The 17,169-nt window shown below is 40.6% G+C and overlaps 2 protein-coding genes across 2 annotated transcripts; both read right to left on the bottom strand.

The window, feature by feature from the left end:
- Positions 1 to 1,569: 1,569 nt before the first annotated feature.
- On the bottom strand, positions 1,570 to 7,081 carry opn4xb (opsin 4xb; the record flags this gene model as incomplete). Its single annotated transcript, XM_079160812.1, has 9 exons — positions 1,570 to 1,968; positions 2,059 to 2,196; positions 2,458 to 2,620; positions 2,710 to 2,817; positions 4,053 to 4,214; positions 4,357 to 4,528; positions 4,787 to 4,990; positions 5,109 to 5,242; positions 6,915 to 7,081. 9 exons carry the CDS (start codon positions 7,079 to 7,081, stop codon positions 1,570 to 1,572), a joined length of 1,647 nt encoding a protein of 548 aa, XP_079016938.1.
- A 5,197-nt stretch (positions 7,082 to 12,278) lies between these two features.
- On the bottom strand, positions 12,279 to 13,638 carry LOC306696959 (putative defense protein 3; the record flags this gene model as incomplete). Its single annotated transcript, XM_079160689.1, has 5 exons — positions 12,279 to 12,388; positions 12,453 to 12,517; positions 12,604 to 12,713; positions 12,865 to 12,919; positions 13,439 to 13,638. The coding sequence occupies 5 exons, from the start codon at positions 13,636 to 13,638 to the stop codon at positions 12,279 to 12,281; spliced, it is 540 nt and encodes a 179-aa protein (XP_079016815.1).
- Between the last annotated feature and the right edge of the window lie 3,531 nt (positions 13,639 to 17,169).

Here is a 17,169-nt window from a genome sequence, read left to right as displayed (position 1 = left end):
TGAGTCTCCTTAAAGCACTCTGTAGCTGCCATGCATGCGCAGATATTGGAGAAAAAAAGAACACTTGCCTCGAGTGTTCTCATTAAACGTAATCCGTGGATTTGCAATCAGTAAAATACAAGTGTAATCATGTGTGCTCCTCTCAGATTGATGAAAATGTGACAAAACGTGGATTCAGAGTGTTTAATCATGAGATGAACAAACATGAAAAAGTGCCACCTCAACATTTCCTCACCTTCGTTGCCCCATAATGTTTGTAGGTCTAAAACCAACAGATGCACAAGTATCAAATGTCAAGATGCAGCTGATACAGACACTACACCAAGGGTTTACAACAGATGTGAATCAAGAGCTCATTTTTATTTATTTTTTGAACTTGCAGTAATTGCTGCTGTGTGCTGCTAACTAGTCTTGCTGGAAGGACGACACTAATTACAGGAATAATCGACCAGTTAAGAGCAAGAGTCAATGCCATTCATTCCCTGGAGGGATTCCGTTGTGTCTAAAAAGAAGGGATTTTTAAAACATGTAATAAATGTACCATCCAATAATAATAATATGAATTCAGCAAACATCTTTGGTCATACGTGTACTGTACATAAATCAACATTACTGGTGCCACCTTTCTATGCTGTGATTTTGAATCGCACACTCACTCAGATCTCTGGCAACAACCCTGTAGCGTTCACAAGTAACAAACATAGTTCAGTTAAAGTTCTTATATGAACAGGAATAGTGTAAGGAAACAGTGGAGCATTTGTTATAAAGCACTGTGTCCACACAGAGCAAGACATATCAAAGTCATCACAAGGAAAATGTTAACAGTGTGTGGTTCTATGAGACACATTTGACCCTGCCTGAGTCTTTTGACCAGTATTCACATCAATAACTCAACTGTTCATTATACCACCGTCTCCCTGCCAAAGAAAGGTTTGAGAGGTCCACGCTGCCCGAAGGAACTACTACCACAAGACAAAACTTGAATACGTATACTTTAAATACTATAAAAACATCCTCACAGCTTTAAGTTCCTGCTTTGCTCTCTTTCCTTCAAGTTGTTTTAGCCATTTTTGTGTGATATGAGTCAGACTCAGAAAGAACAGAAATCTTTTGGGGATTAAATTGTCTCCTTTTCCCATCAAGGTGGCTATAGATGTCCTCTCTTATCAGTCTGCAGCAGATAATACATGAAGTGTGTCTAAAATGTACTAAACATTTCAGCTCAGAACGTGACATCACTGTTTCATATAGCTAAACTAAGAATATGGTTTGTCAGGCTTGGACCCCAAACACATGAACATATGTTGTTACACTTAGTGCACCTTTCCCTGCCAAAGTCTGACAAACACACAAATGCACACCGCATACCAGAGCCAGGTCATATTGTTTCATTTAGCATACAAACCTTTCTCCAGTTATCTATGCAACAGAGTGGTACACATGATTCCTTTTGGTGGAGAAATACTTTGTCCACATGCGAAACAAATCTGGGACTGTAACTTGTGTTCTGTGGTTACAAATTATAACAAAAAGTACAAGGGTAATTACTGTACAACCAAATCCGGCTGGTCATGGGAGTAGCTTCACAGCTGCAAAGACTTCTGACGAGAAGTTTTGGCTGATAAAAACATTATTCTCCATTGCTTCAACACTGTCCTCTAAGCAGACACTGTCATGATTGATGAGGCTGCTTTCAGATGTGGGACTGATGACGATTATGCGCGGGACACCCTGAGGCGAGCTGGGATCAGTGAATGGGGCTTTTCCAAAATTCAGGGAATCAAAAGAGTCGCTCTTTTTGAGATCGCTGATGCTGCCTTTCTTCTCCCGAGCATCTGAAATGTCATCGGTCAGACTCTGGCTGCGCTTCCTTGTAAGAACCAGTAAGGGGAGAGAGGCGACGGTGAGAGAGCTGGAAACCAGTTCATGCTCACAGGTGTTAGATGGTTCACTCGTGGTAGATGGGTGCTGGCAATGTGAAGGGAAAAAAACAGTTTTATCAATAACCCAGAACACATTTACGCTGAAATCACAGTTTTTATACATAGTGTTTCTCACCTTCTCCGTTGCTTGGTTCTTCCGCTCTAATTGTTTCTTGTAGGACCTTCCTCTGGAAGACTGTCTGTATGATGGTATGCTTCTGAAGGACTCGCCTGACTTCCTTCCCAAAGGATCCATCGCTACATCCTTGAACACCTGCGGGACAGAGCAGAGTTAATGAGAGCTGAACTGAACTAAACTGAAACAAAATAATACAAGAGAAATTCCACTCAAATGCATACAGCATGCAATTTAACTTCAACTTAAAACATGAACATGTACATGAGTAAAACTCAAAATGTGTCAAGAAACTTTTAAACATTAACCTGCTGGGAAAAATATAGTTTATTTCATGAATAAATAAAGAAAAAGTGAATCTAATAGAACAACAAAATACAGGTTAAAAAAAAAGTTTACCATGTCAGAGCGGGCTGTGGTAAAGTGAGTCCTTGATGCCATAGACTGCCTGCTAATGATGGAGTCCCTGTAAGAGGACTCACTGATGGAGGAGGAGGTGCATTCCTTTCGAGAAGTGGGAGACAGAAACCTCAGGCAGGGAAACTTCTCTGCCAGAGTCATCCTAATGAAATACAGACAAACCGGAACAAAAACAATTTGTTTCGTTTTGCTTTTAAAGATGGATATGATGAACTATGACTGACTATGTACCTGTATTTGTTGTGTATGATAGCGTAGATAAAAGGATTGTAGATGGCAGAGGCTTTTGCTATGATAGCAGGGACAGCCTTGGAGTAGGGCGACAGGATGTCGGCATGACTGAATGAGACAGAACAGCAGGAGTTAGAAAAAAACTGGCGTCGCAACACCACAACTCAAAGTTCCCCTTTTCTCTCTATATCTGGTATCATAATGGAGGGGGATACTGGATCAGGGATTAGCCAAAATGTGCCAGCTGCCACCAAGGCGTGGTTCATCCATCTGGTGTGTGTGTGTGTGTGTGTGTGTGTGTGTGTGTGTGTGTGTGTGTGTGTGTGTGTGTGTGTGTGTGTGTGTGTGTGTGTGTGTGTAAGTCTATGGATAACTTTCCCCTGTGAATGAGCAGGGGAAAGATTTTGAATTTACACAACTACTCCTCATCCTTCTGTTTGTCCCAAGAGAGACGTGGTTTAGTGAATATTGTGATGGGTTGGAGAAGCAGAGGATTTATGAGCAACTTCACCGTCTGTTGATATGTCACTCATCCAGGGTCCTTGGCCTCCAGCTGACACAACATTACATAATGACACCATTTTGGAGAGCTTTTTACCCATATTGCCAGCATACCAGCCATACTCAGAGTCAGAGTGCTTTAGCATTACTGCTATGCATTACTGCTATGTAGCTGCTGAAAGTGGGTTTACTGGAAAAGATGGAGGAGAAAGATATAGCGTTTAAATTAATTTTGGAATCTTATCTGTTTGCAGCAAAAATGAAAATGTGAAAATCAGGCAGCTCTAATGCAATTCTTTCAAAATGTTTGCTGCTTATTCATGATAAGCATAGCCTGTATATAATATTGGTTTGTGGACTTCCGTTTTGAAGCCTTGAGTTCGGCATTTTGGCTGTCTCCATCGTGTTTTTTGCAACCAGAGGTGACTCGACGTCCAGGTCCTGAAGCATACCCTGCTTTATTGTCTATTTTACTCTAAACGGGACCATCATTTACTAAATTAACATGACGCTGTATTTAGGAAGACTAGAAACTAGCGGTTTAGACCATAAACTCATGTCTGTTTAAGCTTTATAACTTGGGTTGTAAACCCAACTACATGTGCTGCCATAGTCACTCCACAACAGCTTCTTCATGTACAACATATTGAGCAACATGCATGTTAACACCACACCACACACAGGGCCACTGGTGGACTCAGGCACTCCGCCCTTACATGCATTAAAAAGTAAATGGTTGGAATCCTCAGAGAACGCTGACATGTATAAGATAAATTATCTAGCACAAGCACACTAAAACCATTGCAGCAGAAAGAAAATCTCATTTATGAAAGAAGTCCTACCCGGCCCAGGAAATGAGTGTGACACAGGCGTACGGTGACCAGGAGAGGACATAAACCACGATGACGACAAAGGCGATCTTTGCCAACTTCCACTCACTCTTCAGGGACCTCTGCTTGATCAGAGTGGATTTCCTCACCTGAGTCCCCAGACGCTCTACCTCCCTGTTGGGAGGATTATCATTGTGGATTATTTAACAGCGGTATTTTGTCCACACTCATATGTATTGCCTTTATCTCCACCTGCAGACCACAAGCAAAACCCCACATAATATTCACATACTCTCTGATATAAGAGTTACAATACCTGGTAGTCTTCCGTATCGCCAGAAACATAAAGAGATAGCAGTACAAGATGATTGCCAGCGGGATGAAGAAAACAAAACAGCACAGCATCATCGTGTAGCTCCTATTGGCCAATGTGTACGTGACATAATCCCATGTACAAGATGTCATCAGGCCCTCCGGGATATAGGAGCCTACAGGGGTGAAGTGAAACCACAGGAAGTAAGATATCAGGAGAAAACATCAATGCTTCTGTATTTTGTTTGACTTTGGACTTTGGTTTTGTTTTGATGTAATGTTCGTGGCACAGTAGATTAAGATCACAGTGACGTGAGTAACTGCAGGTGGATCAGTTACATCAACCGCTGCATAAGTTTCTGTTAGACTCTCGCACAGCACGTACTGTATTAATGAGCTTCGGCTCTGTGGCAAGTAAAGGAGACACAACTCACTCCAGCCAACAAGAGGAGCCAGACTCCAAGCAAAAGAGTAAAGCCAGACCATGAGGATGGCCAGGGTGGTTCTCCGTTTGGAGCCCCAGTGAATAGTCTGCAGGGGCTTGGTGATAACCAGGTAACGGTCGATAGAGATGGCCAGGAGGTTTATCATGGAGGTGATGCCAAACAAGGCGCCGCAGAACGCATACATCTTACAGCCTGCAGAGAAGGAACACATACAAACTCATACATGTGTCCACAAAAGCAAAATACTGGTTCATGTTATGTCCTCTCGATAAATGCACAATCTTAATTGTAAAACAAAGAAGAGTGTTACCCATCTCTCCAAACACCCATTCCTTGTAGAGACAGTTGATGAAGAAAATGGGGGACTGTGTGAAAGCCATGAGGAAGTCACTGACCGCCAGGTTCATGATGAAGTAGTTAGGCAGGTTACGGAGTTTCTTGTTACTATACACGCACACACACGCACACACACACACACACACACACACACACACACACACACACACACAGAGGGTGTAAAGGATAGGACGATTTATTGCCAATGGTAACAATATACAAATGTTTTGCCCTTCATTCACTTGGGTCAACCCCTGAGTTTTTTTTTTTAGTTGAGTTGAGTTAGTTATTTAGTTGTTGTGTTTATATTTATAGCAGCAGAGCAGGTGCGATATTATATAAATTTTTATTAATGAAGGCTAGGTGAGTAATTTGCATATTATATGCAACCAATACATATTTATATACTGTAAAAAAGACTTTCATATGCATGTTCTGAGTCTTTGAAGAGCTGTGCTCAGGGATCAGTCAGCTTCTCCCTTGGTTGTGTGTTGTAGTAAATGTCTGTCAGTCATGCTTTCTTCAGGGGAAGGAAAGCCGTCATTCACAGCAGCTTGACTGAGCAGCGCATTGACCTGCTGTCTGCCTCCACGGCTCTTCATCGATTAATCTCTGTTTCTACGTCTGCTGAATTAAAAGTGGCTGCTCTCTGAGGTAATCCTTTGAGTATCTTGAACATCTGTATGTCTATTAAAGTGTTTGTGTGTTTTTATATCACTGCTGGTGTTTGTGCTTGTGTGACCATGAGTCTGTGCGTGCGAATGCCTATATGGCACTCATTTTCATTCCTGGAAAATCATCATATCGGGTGACATATCACTTGAGAGACCATTATCTCCCTCCCCCTCTCTCTCGCTGTGTGTGTGAGTGTGTGTATGTGTGTGTGTGTGTGTGTGTGTGCGCGTGTGTGTTTGTGTGTGAATAAATTTACTTGGAACTCATAACATGTGCATTTCTGAATCAGTAAACACATTATCAGCACAACACAATGAAGAACCCATCTAATCTAATGGACAAATGAAATACAAAAGCTTCTGACAATCCCCGGACCGCACATACACACACACACACACACACACACACACACACACACACACACACCTTCTGTCTCTGACCCAGTTTCTGTGAAACCGTTAATGTAAGTAACACAATAAGAGGTCAACGGCAGTCCAAATTACACAACAAATAACACACATTTATCCTCTTAACTTCAATTTAAGAGTCACACTTTGAGACTTTAAATGGACTGTGTGAATTTCACAATTGATTTGAACTGCGTTGTAAATTTGATTTATGACGGTTACCAACGTAAAGACAAATTTGACACTACATACAAATAATTCCATTTGGGTAAGAGCACAATTCTCCACAGTATTTCTCAAGGAGACAGGACCAATTCACTCTGATGAAGTCCTCATCCTACTAAAGGTGATGTTTTGACCAGAACACTAAGACGCAAAGATTATTTCAACGCTAATCGCCCCTTTGATCCTCCAGAGAGTAAAAGACATGGAAAATACTGACCCTTACTCTGCAGCAATAAACGCTCAACTTTAAATTAAGATGCGTTTGCCTCCTAAATCAATCAGACCCCTTACACATCCACACAACCCAGTCCCTCTGTCTTTCTCTCTAGGAGACCATCACATCTCTGAGTGATTATAACATCTCCTAATTAAAAAAAAGAGAGACCAACATTAAAAATGGTAAGGGGAGGAGAAGAGGCTCCCCAGTGACTCAAAAATGTAAATTTGAAACCAAATCCCTTGCACAAACCCACCTATAGACGGCGAACATAACCAGCGCGTTGCCAGTGATGCCCAGCGTCCCGATGACGAAGACAAATAAGGCGACGATGTAGTGAGCATGGTCAGGCACATCCACCTTGCTGAAGAAGCTTCTCTGGGTGTGGGCGTTCTCTGGCTCCATGCTCTCAGTGGACCACATGGTTCAAACACCTCATCGGGACTGCCAACCTGGCAGGGTGCAGTGGGTTTGGAACTTTGTGAACTTTGCTTTGCTCGTGTCTTGGCTCCATTGTAGTATCATTTGTACGAGAGATGCAAGGGGAGATGTGCAGTATCTTCTTTAGACCCAGTTACATTAAGGTCTAGATTGATCAAGATCACCGTCACTGAGGAAAGCCCTTGTCCTTCGTAAACCATCCATGCAGTACTCTGTAATGAATATGGAGGAGAAGGTGATCTCCACTTTGTGAAGTCCATAGGTTTACTTCTGGAGTAAAAGCTGGAAGACTAAAAAGGGTGATCTGTACAAAATTATATATTTTTTGTAATGTTATCAAGAGTTAATGTTATATCATTCAGAAAATATCTGTGATTAAAAAGTGAAGAAAAAAAAACGTTCCTCTTTTACTTCTTTGTCCAGCAGTGTTAAAATGCTAGACGACGTCCACAGCCATGCTGTCGTTGGTTACCTCCAAATGCACCAAATCAACATCCAGTCTGTTACTCCACTCTGGTCTGCAGTTTAACAACTTGTCCTCCACTTAATGTGTCCTGTTTGATACTTGGGTAACGGATAATACACATCCAGTATATTGAATCCCCCACTCGTTGCACATTGCCGCTGTCCATCCGCTCAGTGTCAGCCTGCAGCCTCCTCACCCGTCACATCAGCTGTGCACCGAGAATCAGAGGCCTGTCTCAGATTAACTTGCCAAATGGCGACTCCTATCCGCTCATCTCTCTCTATGTGTGTCTCTCTCGCTGTCCCATGTTGCTCTGTGTTGCCCTCTCAGCCCTACCCCCTTGTCATACTCTATCTTCTCCTCAAACATACTATCATCCTCACCTCTCTCTCTCTCTCTCTCTCTCTCTCTCTCTCTCTCTTTTCCCTCCCCACCCGTCATGTAATACAGCCCAGCCCTGAGCTCTAACCCTTTAACTACGAGGTCCTTACATAACAGACATCATGTTCTCTAACTCTACCAGTATTAAGAGCCATTTAATACTGCCAACTCAGACTTTGTAAACATGCACACTACGATGCATATATATCAGCTTGCATGTCTATTGATTGCTGCCAGTATGCAATCCAGTACAGCCATTCAATTAACGAGCTGACCAGTCTGCGAAACCTCACGCATGTCCTCTCGTCCAAATAGTGCACGCTCTGCGGCGACATCATAGTGTTCGCAGTCACCAACACGTACAGACTTTTTAAGATCACTCATTGGAATCACACCTATTGATCTTCCCATTCCCAACGTTTTCCCACCCACAGCTCTGAGTCATAAGGCACGCATCATGATCCAGAACATACACACACTTCTCACATACATGTCATCCCTTCCCTTCAGCTGTAGATTATTGATGTGCAGAAGGGCCAGCTTTAGGAAAGTCTTAAATAGAATAAGTACGTTCAAAGGTTTTATCTAAATCTGCGAAAGGAATTAACAAGATAATCAGTAACATCTAATACTAGTTTGTTCTCTCTGTGTGTTGTATTGTGGTGAAACCATTAACCTATATTAAATACGGATTAATTTTTTTAATCTTTTTTTATTTTAGAAAGGGCGCATACAAAGAACACAAAACAATAAGAAGAATTTCATTAATAGTGACGTTGATATCATCAGGATCCATTTCGGAAGAGCAAACGGGCATTTAATTCAGCCCTTAGCTCAATGATATTCTTCGGACTGCCGACGCGACATCGGAAGGAAGCATGCCTCATCTGCCGGTCATTGCTTTTTATGGTGCTGGACATGTTGCAAAGGAGATGAAGGGAATAGAGGGAGGTGAAGAATGCAGAGCTTAGACAGAGATGTCAACTAAGCCCCTACAGCAAGGGATAGCCTTAATCTGCGCACTGTGCATGCATGTGGATCAGTGTTTGATCTGATAAGAACTTATGTGATACTCTACATGTAAGTGTTTGTCATATATGTGAGTGTCTGTCCACACATGCACGCATGTGTACTTGCGTATGTGTATTTGTGCACTACATCACATTCCCACAGCCCACTCGTGCAGATGTTTTCAGGGAATACTGTTGTTGGCTTCTGCCAGCCTCGATGACCTAAACACAGTTACTGTGTTTGTGTGTATGTCAGCACAGCAGGGAAATACACACCAGGACATCTAGTGCTATACATTTTCATACAAATGTCGTCATTTTGACGAGGGAGTATACACTTTTGATTCCATAAATTAGGTCAAATTCGATGTTGATTTGCCTTACACTGACTGTGACTGCAAGACCACTGGTCGTGTTAATACAGTCTGTGCAAACGTGCGTGAGTTAAAGAGGGATCAGAGGAAGATGAAAGAGCCAAGACATCTTCCTCATCCAACTCTTATGCACAAGATGACAGCCCCATTCAAATTTGACTTGAAAAGTAGATTTGAAATTATTTGGAAAGATTTCATTGATTGAGTAGAAATGTTATTAGGCCTTATTTTGAATTAATCTATATTTCAGGAGCCTCTTAGGTCTTTTAGCATATCATAGGAAAAAGGAAAAAGAGCTAAAAATAGCTTTTGCTGTTTTTGTCTGTAGAGAGCCTGTTGCAGACCTGACTTTTGACAGCTCAGCACAATTGTGTTTCTGCTTGACAGCACCATAGTCTCATCTCTACTCGTAATACTTGTTTACTAAATGACTATGTTTTCAAAATGGATAAGCATCCTAGTTAAAAATAACTTGAGTTTAATTGCCTGCTCGCAAATCACAAACTTAGTTTTTTTGATGTTGTTTAGTCGTTTTCGTGTATCATATTCCATTGTGGTTTATTAGGTTATAAGTCCATGTCTCTCATCTTCAGAGTTCCAACTATCTGTAGCTTCCCCTCTGTTTCACTCCACACCATCTGGATGAATGACCTTGTCAGCATGGAAAAACCCATCAGTGCTGTGGCATTCACAGTGCATGGTCAGAATTCCACATGTCAATGAGTCAGTTAGTATTGAACAAACTGGTAGCGCTGGTGCTTAAGTCCCGGGTATGAATCCCCTGTTATAGTTAGCTTTTGGCACACAGTGGAAAATACACTAATTATTATTGAGTGGTGCTGGCCCTGTGACCAGGTCTGTGTCCTCAGGCACATAAGTCAGTTGGAGATCAATATTCCACTACTGAGGGAAATATGTTACAGATACTGTACGGAGCACCAGGAGGCTTGTCGGGTGGGATTGGATGCATGTATTAACTTCAGCCCACTCACTTCAGCCCAGTGTGGGCGGCCCGGGTACCAGGGAGAGTTGCATACATTGCAACAAACGCCAGATAAGGATGTGTTAAATATGTAGCAACGTACTTCTTTTGAGTTGATTACAGCCTCTGGCATCAAACAGCATATCCTTAGCCTTCAATGTGAAAACACGATCAACGTATCCACCTAGTGGACGAATCATGATGCTACACTCATCTTAAAGGCATTGGCTTTCAATACAGAGCTGGTCAGATAGATCAATGGGTTATGGTTTTCTTTGAATGGAAACATGTATAGATGTCTGATTTATTTATTTTTAAAAACCAATACAAATGCAGCTGTATATAGCTGGAATTAGTACCTATAGTGAAATTGAATTTAAAGAGTTTTACAGTTACCTGAGAATATTTCAAGTGGCACAGATGATCGAATGTGCCCAAATGGACAATTTGAAGATTCTGCTTTAACATGCCTCGACTAAAACCTCTCCAACTTTGCCCTGCGCCACTTTATTACCATCAGTCTGTGCCCAGGTAATGTTCAGATATTGTGATTTGGTTTGTTGGAGGTACAACTGCATCATTCCAAATGGATTTTCACTAAAAGTGCACCGTTTTGTTGGGTGGAAATTCAATCTTGTTCCATCTTTACTCGGACCCAATAACACATATACTGATGCTTACACCGCAGAAGTATTAATATTTATTCAATGTAATCATTTCATATATTATGAAAACAAAATGACTCAAATATTAATTGCAGAGATACACTCTATTCATTCTTGGCATGCGATTGTTTGAGCAGAGGCCTCGGGTTTATAGAGGATCATTATCTCTGCATATAGGCACAAACAACTGATCACATGTTCCTTGGCCCCTGCCCTAACGTCTCACCAACGTTTCTCATTTCTGTGATGAAAAGTTGTATTTTTATTGTCTCTGTGATCAAGATCTTCTTATTACGTTTTTAAGAGGGGAATCAGTCTTTGATACCACAAATTAACTTTCTTTCTTTTTTTTTGCTGTACATGGATTGTGGGCTTTGTTTCTGTGATCGCTTTAAACTGGTATGTGAATAAAAACACTTCATTCATTCTAACGGCTAAACAAAAATGGGAGTAAAGCAGGAAACTATGGATATGGTATTAGAGCTTTAAGCCTCTGTAGTATCTGCCTGGGTTTTTGCTCACCACCATACTGGAAATCTAGGTTATAGATCATACGATGTGGAAAAAGCTGTCCCTAACACGCTCTCCATTAAATGGAATAAATTTCAGTCAATAACAAACCAGCACGGCAGGACTCTGGATCTCTCTCTATCAAACCATCTCTTTCCCTCGTTGCTAATACCTCTCTCGCTGTGAAGGAATGCAATTAATGTGATGCAGTTTTTTTAATTATAAGAAGTGAAGGATTAACTTGATCATCAATACAAGATCAATATAATATGTAAAGACATTTAAAGTATCAAATATCATAAAAGCCAGAGGGTGTCACCAGAATGTCTTCTTATATTCACACGTACTCTTAGAAACTTACTCTTATATTTTTTTTATATTTTGTTGAAAGCGCTGAAATGCTTTAAATGGCAGCTCAGGTCTGTAAAGCTGCCCCTGTTCTTCTCTTTGCAGATGCACATGTTTTGTTACATATTAAATAGGACTGAACACATACCATAAAAGCTATGGACCAGACAGCATGATGCATTATAAAGGTACATTTATCATTTATGTCCACGGCGAGTGAATGGATATTAGCAAGATGGACAGAGCTAATTATATCTGCAGTGTGATCGTAACCATATGCTCCACATCGCAGTAAAATACATGTGTTTAGTACAAAATCTGGATAACAAATCATCAAAATTCAAGTTTATATGCCATAACGTCTGCAAAATGTTTGGATTTAAATGGAAAATCGATGTTGTGATTCTTTTATAGACAGCATCATTCAGGGTCTAACATGATGTTCACCCCAGCACCTGTAGCAACAGCAAACATATCACAAGGAGAAGCAGAGGTTTGTCTTCAGCCATTCTTGCACTTGCACCTGTAGCCAGACTGAGGCCACCTGGTGTCCCTGGGAAGCAGCAGATGAGGAATAAATCATAACAGAATTTCATTTGTCACCCTGCTGTACCTACCTCTGATCAGAAGGTTAGACTTCACATTAACCCAGAAAACTGTGCGCTGCTGAGCTACTGTGGCCCTGAAAAAAGAAAAAAACTGAGTGAGAGAGCAGAGGTTTATGCTTTTGAGATTGTAAAAGAGTGGGGGAAAAGTAGTTTGCTTTACATGAAGTAGACATGGCTTGTAGAATTGGGTGGTATCCAGCTGTACACAGTGGTGTTGCCCTTCAGGTTGGTGTTGGAATGAGTAACAGCACCTTGTAGATTTCCTGTGCACTGCCAAACGTGAAACATCAAATTCACATAACGAAACCATTTTGACTCAAGAAGGTAAACAGCATATTTTCTTCGTGGCTAGATTTAGCAGTGAGATCGGTCATATTTTCCTGTCTGCTTTATTTTAGGAGTGTAGGTCCTTAAGACTCACCTGCAGAAACCTTGTGTCTGGAGGAGGGATCTGCCAGCTCCCCAGAGCATTATCACTGCAGCAACACACAGCAGTGTGTCTTATCTTAACATTTGCACATGGTTTTATAAAAATACAGCCTTCAAACTAAATGACAGATAAATAAGATATACATATTAATAATGAGTATATACACTAAAATAATACTATTTGCAGAATGGTGTCAAAAGTAAACACTCAGTCCCTCACAAACAAATGCATACACGTACACACGTACTCAATTTGCCTCATTTTAGTAACATAACATTGGTCTCATGGCAGCGTTCACATTAATATAATGGCTCAAACTAATTATAAAAGTGAACAGAGAGTAGAGTAGAGGATGTCAGGATGTGAGTTTGAGGTTGAGTCTGAGCAATTAAAGATAATAAGGTTTCCTTGCTATCAGCACTTGTCAACTGTTAAAATATAATCCCATAAACTTGGTATATTATATATATATATATTTTTGACAGCTTCCTGTCTACTGGTTTGTTAATGATTTGTAATATTCATTGTGTTATTTTTACTCTTATATCTAAAAGTACTCCTGAACATCTCACCTGTAATGGCCTTGCCCGGCTGAAACATCCTGGTGTTGGTGAGAAGAGCGTAAGGCGCTGGTGAAGGCTGAGGCAGCGCCCCAGAATGGCGAGGCAGCATGTCCTCACAGGCACCAGTGGGCGCACCAGTGGGATAGCCACCAACAAAACAGAGGATCTGAAGCATAATGAAACCAGGCAACAACCGCTCCATCGGGCTGAATTAAAAGCTGCCGCACTGCAAGCAAAATAGCAGTATGTGATGTTGAGAATGAAGCGCAGAACTGAGCTAAGGGATGGAAAGTACTGCTGCTGAGTCACACGACCACAACATTTGTCTTCCTTCATAATTTTCTTCAGCGATCACTTTTCCAACCATGAAATGTGTTTTTCACGTGAATGCTCTTATGAAACAAAATGTTTCTTTCTTAGTAATGATTGTGGCCGAGGGAAGTCAGAAAACATGATGAATACTACACCACGGTCCTATGTAAAGCATTTTCATGAAACCTAAAATCCCGTTGTCACTCAGTCACAGTAATAGGTGCAAGTGTGTTTTTTCAGGGATTATTCATGATATAAGAGAGAACATTTTGACAGTTTAGCTCTGCTGTCACAAAGGAGGAACTTTGTACTGAAAACACAGCAACTTTAGAACATTTTGGAGATGTATTTTTCACAAAAAAGGATTTCAACAATGTCATCAAAGAATAGATGTGTTTTTTCAACACTGTATGAGGCACGTTGTCTTCACTATCAGCAAACACTAGAAACAGGCGGGAAGCAACAGTAAGTGACCTGAGAAGACGAGTGAGACAGACTTGCTTCTCTCAGAGTAAAAATTGTCTTTTGAAAGTTTACCCACTGTATATTCATTCTTTATTTTCTTTTGTCATAAAATATCTCCCAAGTCTCTGATTCAGTCTGAAAAAAGACATTTACTAAATTCATGCACATGTGTAATCTTTGGGCTTAAAGGATTAGTCTCTCATTTGTACGAGTATTTATAAGTGTCCTCAAAACTTGCTAATCCTTTGTTTTTATCTGGTTTTTAATAACAAAACAAGAATAAAGAAGTAATAAAAAACAGAATCTCTCTTCACTTGTGATTAAATCACAGAACAGACATAAGTGAAGTTCTGTCCCTCCATCCCAGCATTTCACACTTCCTTTCTGGTGTCTGTAGATCATATGTATTATTGATTTTACACATAAAGGGACCACTGGTGTGGCCTGACACTAAGAGGAAAAAGCCGGCTGTGCTTTTAATATATACAGAGCCAGGCACCGTGACATGTTCTCTCCGGCTTTCACCTGTTTAAATGTACATCTCCCTGAGAGGATGGACCGTACTCTTTCATCATTTATCATTCAAAATGAAAAGTTTTTTTAAGAAGCATTATGCTTATACAGACTGTTGCAGCAGAGTCTGATATTCTAGCCTGATAATGTTTTGTTCCAGCTGATTACTGAATCATTGATGTGGCACTTGCTAAGTTATTCATTCCCAATGCACAGTCATTGTACATTATGTTCTTTTTTCAGTCACAGAAAAACACATATCCCTATTTGGCAAGACAAAACAGTGTATTCTGTATAGAGAACATGGGGAATAGAGGTCCAACAGAACATCACCTTGTTTGGTAACACAGTTCCTTATGTTGCTTATGTGAGCAAAGACAAATGTGTGCACAAAGACAAAGGTCAAAGGACTGTTATTTCCATTCATCTCCTGGAGGCTCCCCCGAGTCAGCCGAATTACTCTGAATAACAGAGAAACAAGAGCCAATAAAATGCAAGTTTGCTTTTTTTCGTACTAATTTAATGTGTCTTATGAATTCAAAATATGTTTCACATTTTTTTGTTTCAGCCCAGTTCTTGTCACTTGTTTCCTGTTTTCAAATCCTAACCAATCGTTCACATGTTGAACGTTAACGCCTGCATTGCACACATGACCAGTGTATTCATTTATCTCACATAGATGCAATGACGATGCTCATTTCAACTGCTTTTGTAATGAATGTAAGTTTGTTCAGAAAGCTCTTGCTTTTACAAGAGTCAGTGTGCTCATTTGAAGGCTTACCGTTGATTGCTGAAACCCTGGACATAAAGCATAAACTAGACATAAACAGAACATAAATATGTTAAATGTGTTTTTCTGCCATTTGGGTGGGTCAACCCTTTAAATGCGGCATTAGCTGTAAGTAGAGCAGGATGAGGTTACGGTGGCGTATGTAACATGACTTATTATGGTATTCAAGTCGACGTTAATGTTCTGAGTGAGAAAATGGATTGGGGTTGGGATACAGGTTAGGTAACTGTTCTGAAAGCACTAATACACAGGGAACGTACAGAACGATTAGATAGAGCCAAATTATAACAAGTGAATTAAATGTGGCATGTTTAAAGCTTTCAGACATTACCTTTAACCTTAAACTGTGATCAGACGTGGGTGACCTCAATATAACTAAATGGTTTCATCTACCTGAAACAGCTGGATTCATTAGTTCATTTGAGTGTGAACGCTGTGGAGTTTGATGTAACTCTAGTTTCAGGCATAGAAATATGTCCTGGAGTGCCCTGTGTGTGTGTGTGTGTGTGTGTGTGTGTGTGTGTGTGTGTGTGTTTGTGTGTGTGTGTGTGTACACGAGTTCCCATGTGTGTCTTTAGAAGACAGGACAGAACAACAGCGGTCGCACAAACAAATACAATTCAAACTAAAATTCCACTTAGCAACACTCAGTTCTCAATGAAATGTGCCATCTGTTCTCCAGCAATGTGCAAATGAGGTGGTAAGAGGTACCAAGACGACGTAGGTTATCTGTCAGCAGCTGTCATCACAAGGATAATCTTAATCCGTGACATGGTTACATTAACATGATGGAGGTGTGTGCTGAATCTAAGCAAGGCAACGTCCTTTATGTCAAACCCACAGTGCTCAGGAAGACATTACAGACTCGACTGAATACTTTTGAGCTGGTTTGTGTTGCAGCTGACAAAAGTGTATCAAACCGCCCTATTTTCAAAGCACAATGGAAGAATGTTGGAGCTACCTGGATGCCACAAAACAACCAGAATGTTCTGAAATGTAATGTCAATCTTGCAACATTGCTTGGGTTTTAAAGGATCTCTTTAAAGAGTAATACAGGGATTCAATGTGTCTTTTTGATGTGCAGACCATTCCATTCCTTTCCTTGTGTTGCTGTGTTTGTGTTTGTGGACCGTGGTTTACAAATGCTCCGTACAAAATGGTGCGAAAGAAAACATGTTCTTAGATCCAGAACTGCTGTGTGTGTGTGTGTGTGTGTGTTTTTCACAGGTTGTTGTTCCCAACATGTCCCACAATTCCTCAAACCAACAATAAGTGCAAGTGTAGCAACCAAAAGTATTTGAATAAGGTTAGGGAAAGAAAAAAGTTCTATAACCGTTTTGTCAATTCCATGGCTGATACCGTTTGAAATGTGTGTGATCGCACAGAGACCATTTTCTGTATTTGATCTGAGCCAAATAAAATGTGGAGCGCACTGCCATCCATGACGTAATGCTTTTTTAATAAGCAGGCTATTTGGTTAGCATTTATTGCAGAGTCTAATTGTTGACAGGCAGCTGTCACAATACAATTTACCAACACGGTGAACATTTCTTGTTAATCTAAAAAAAATGTAAATGGTGGCAAATCAAATCTAATGTTAACTCACTTAATGAATTTGTTTCACCGTGGAATGTAAATGTATACTTTCAAACT

This window comes from Pholis gunnellus, assembly GCF_910591455.1.
Source record: "Pholis gunnellus genome assembly, chromosome: 6".
NCBI lineage: Eukaryota > Metazoa > Chordata > Actinopteri > Perciformes > Pholidae > Pholis > Pholis gunnellus.
Note: the sequence above shows the minus strand (reverse complement) of the source record. Positions and strands in the feature narration are given on the sequence as shown.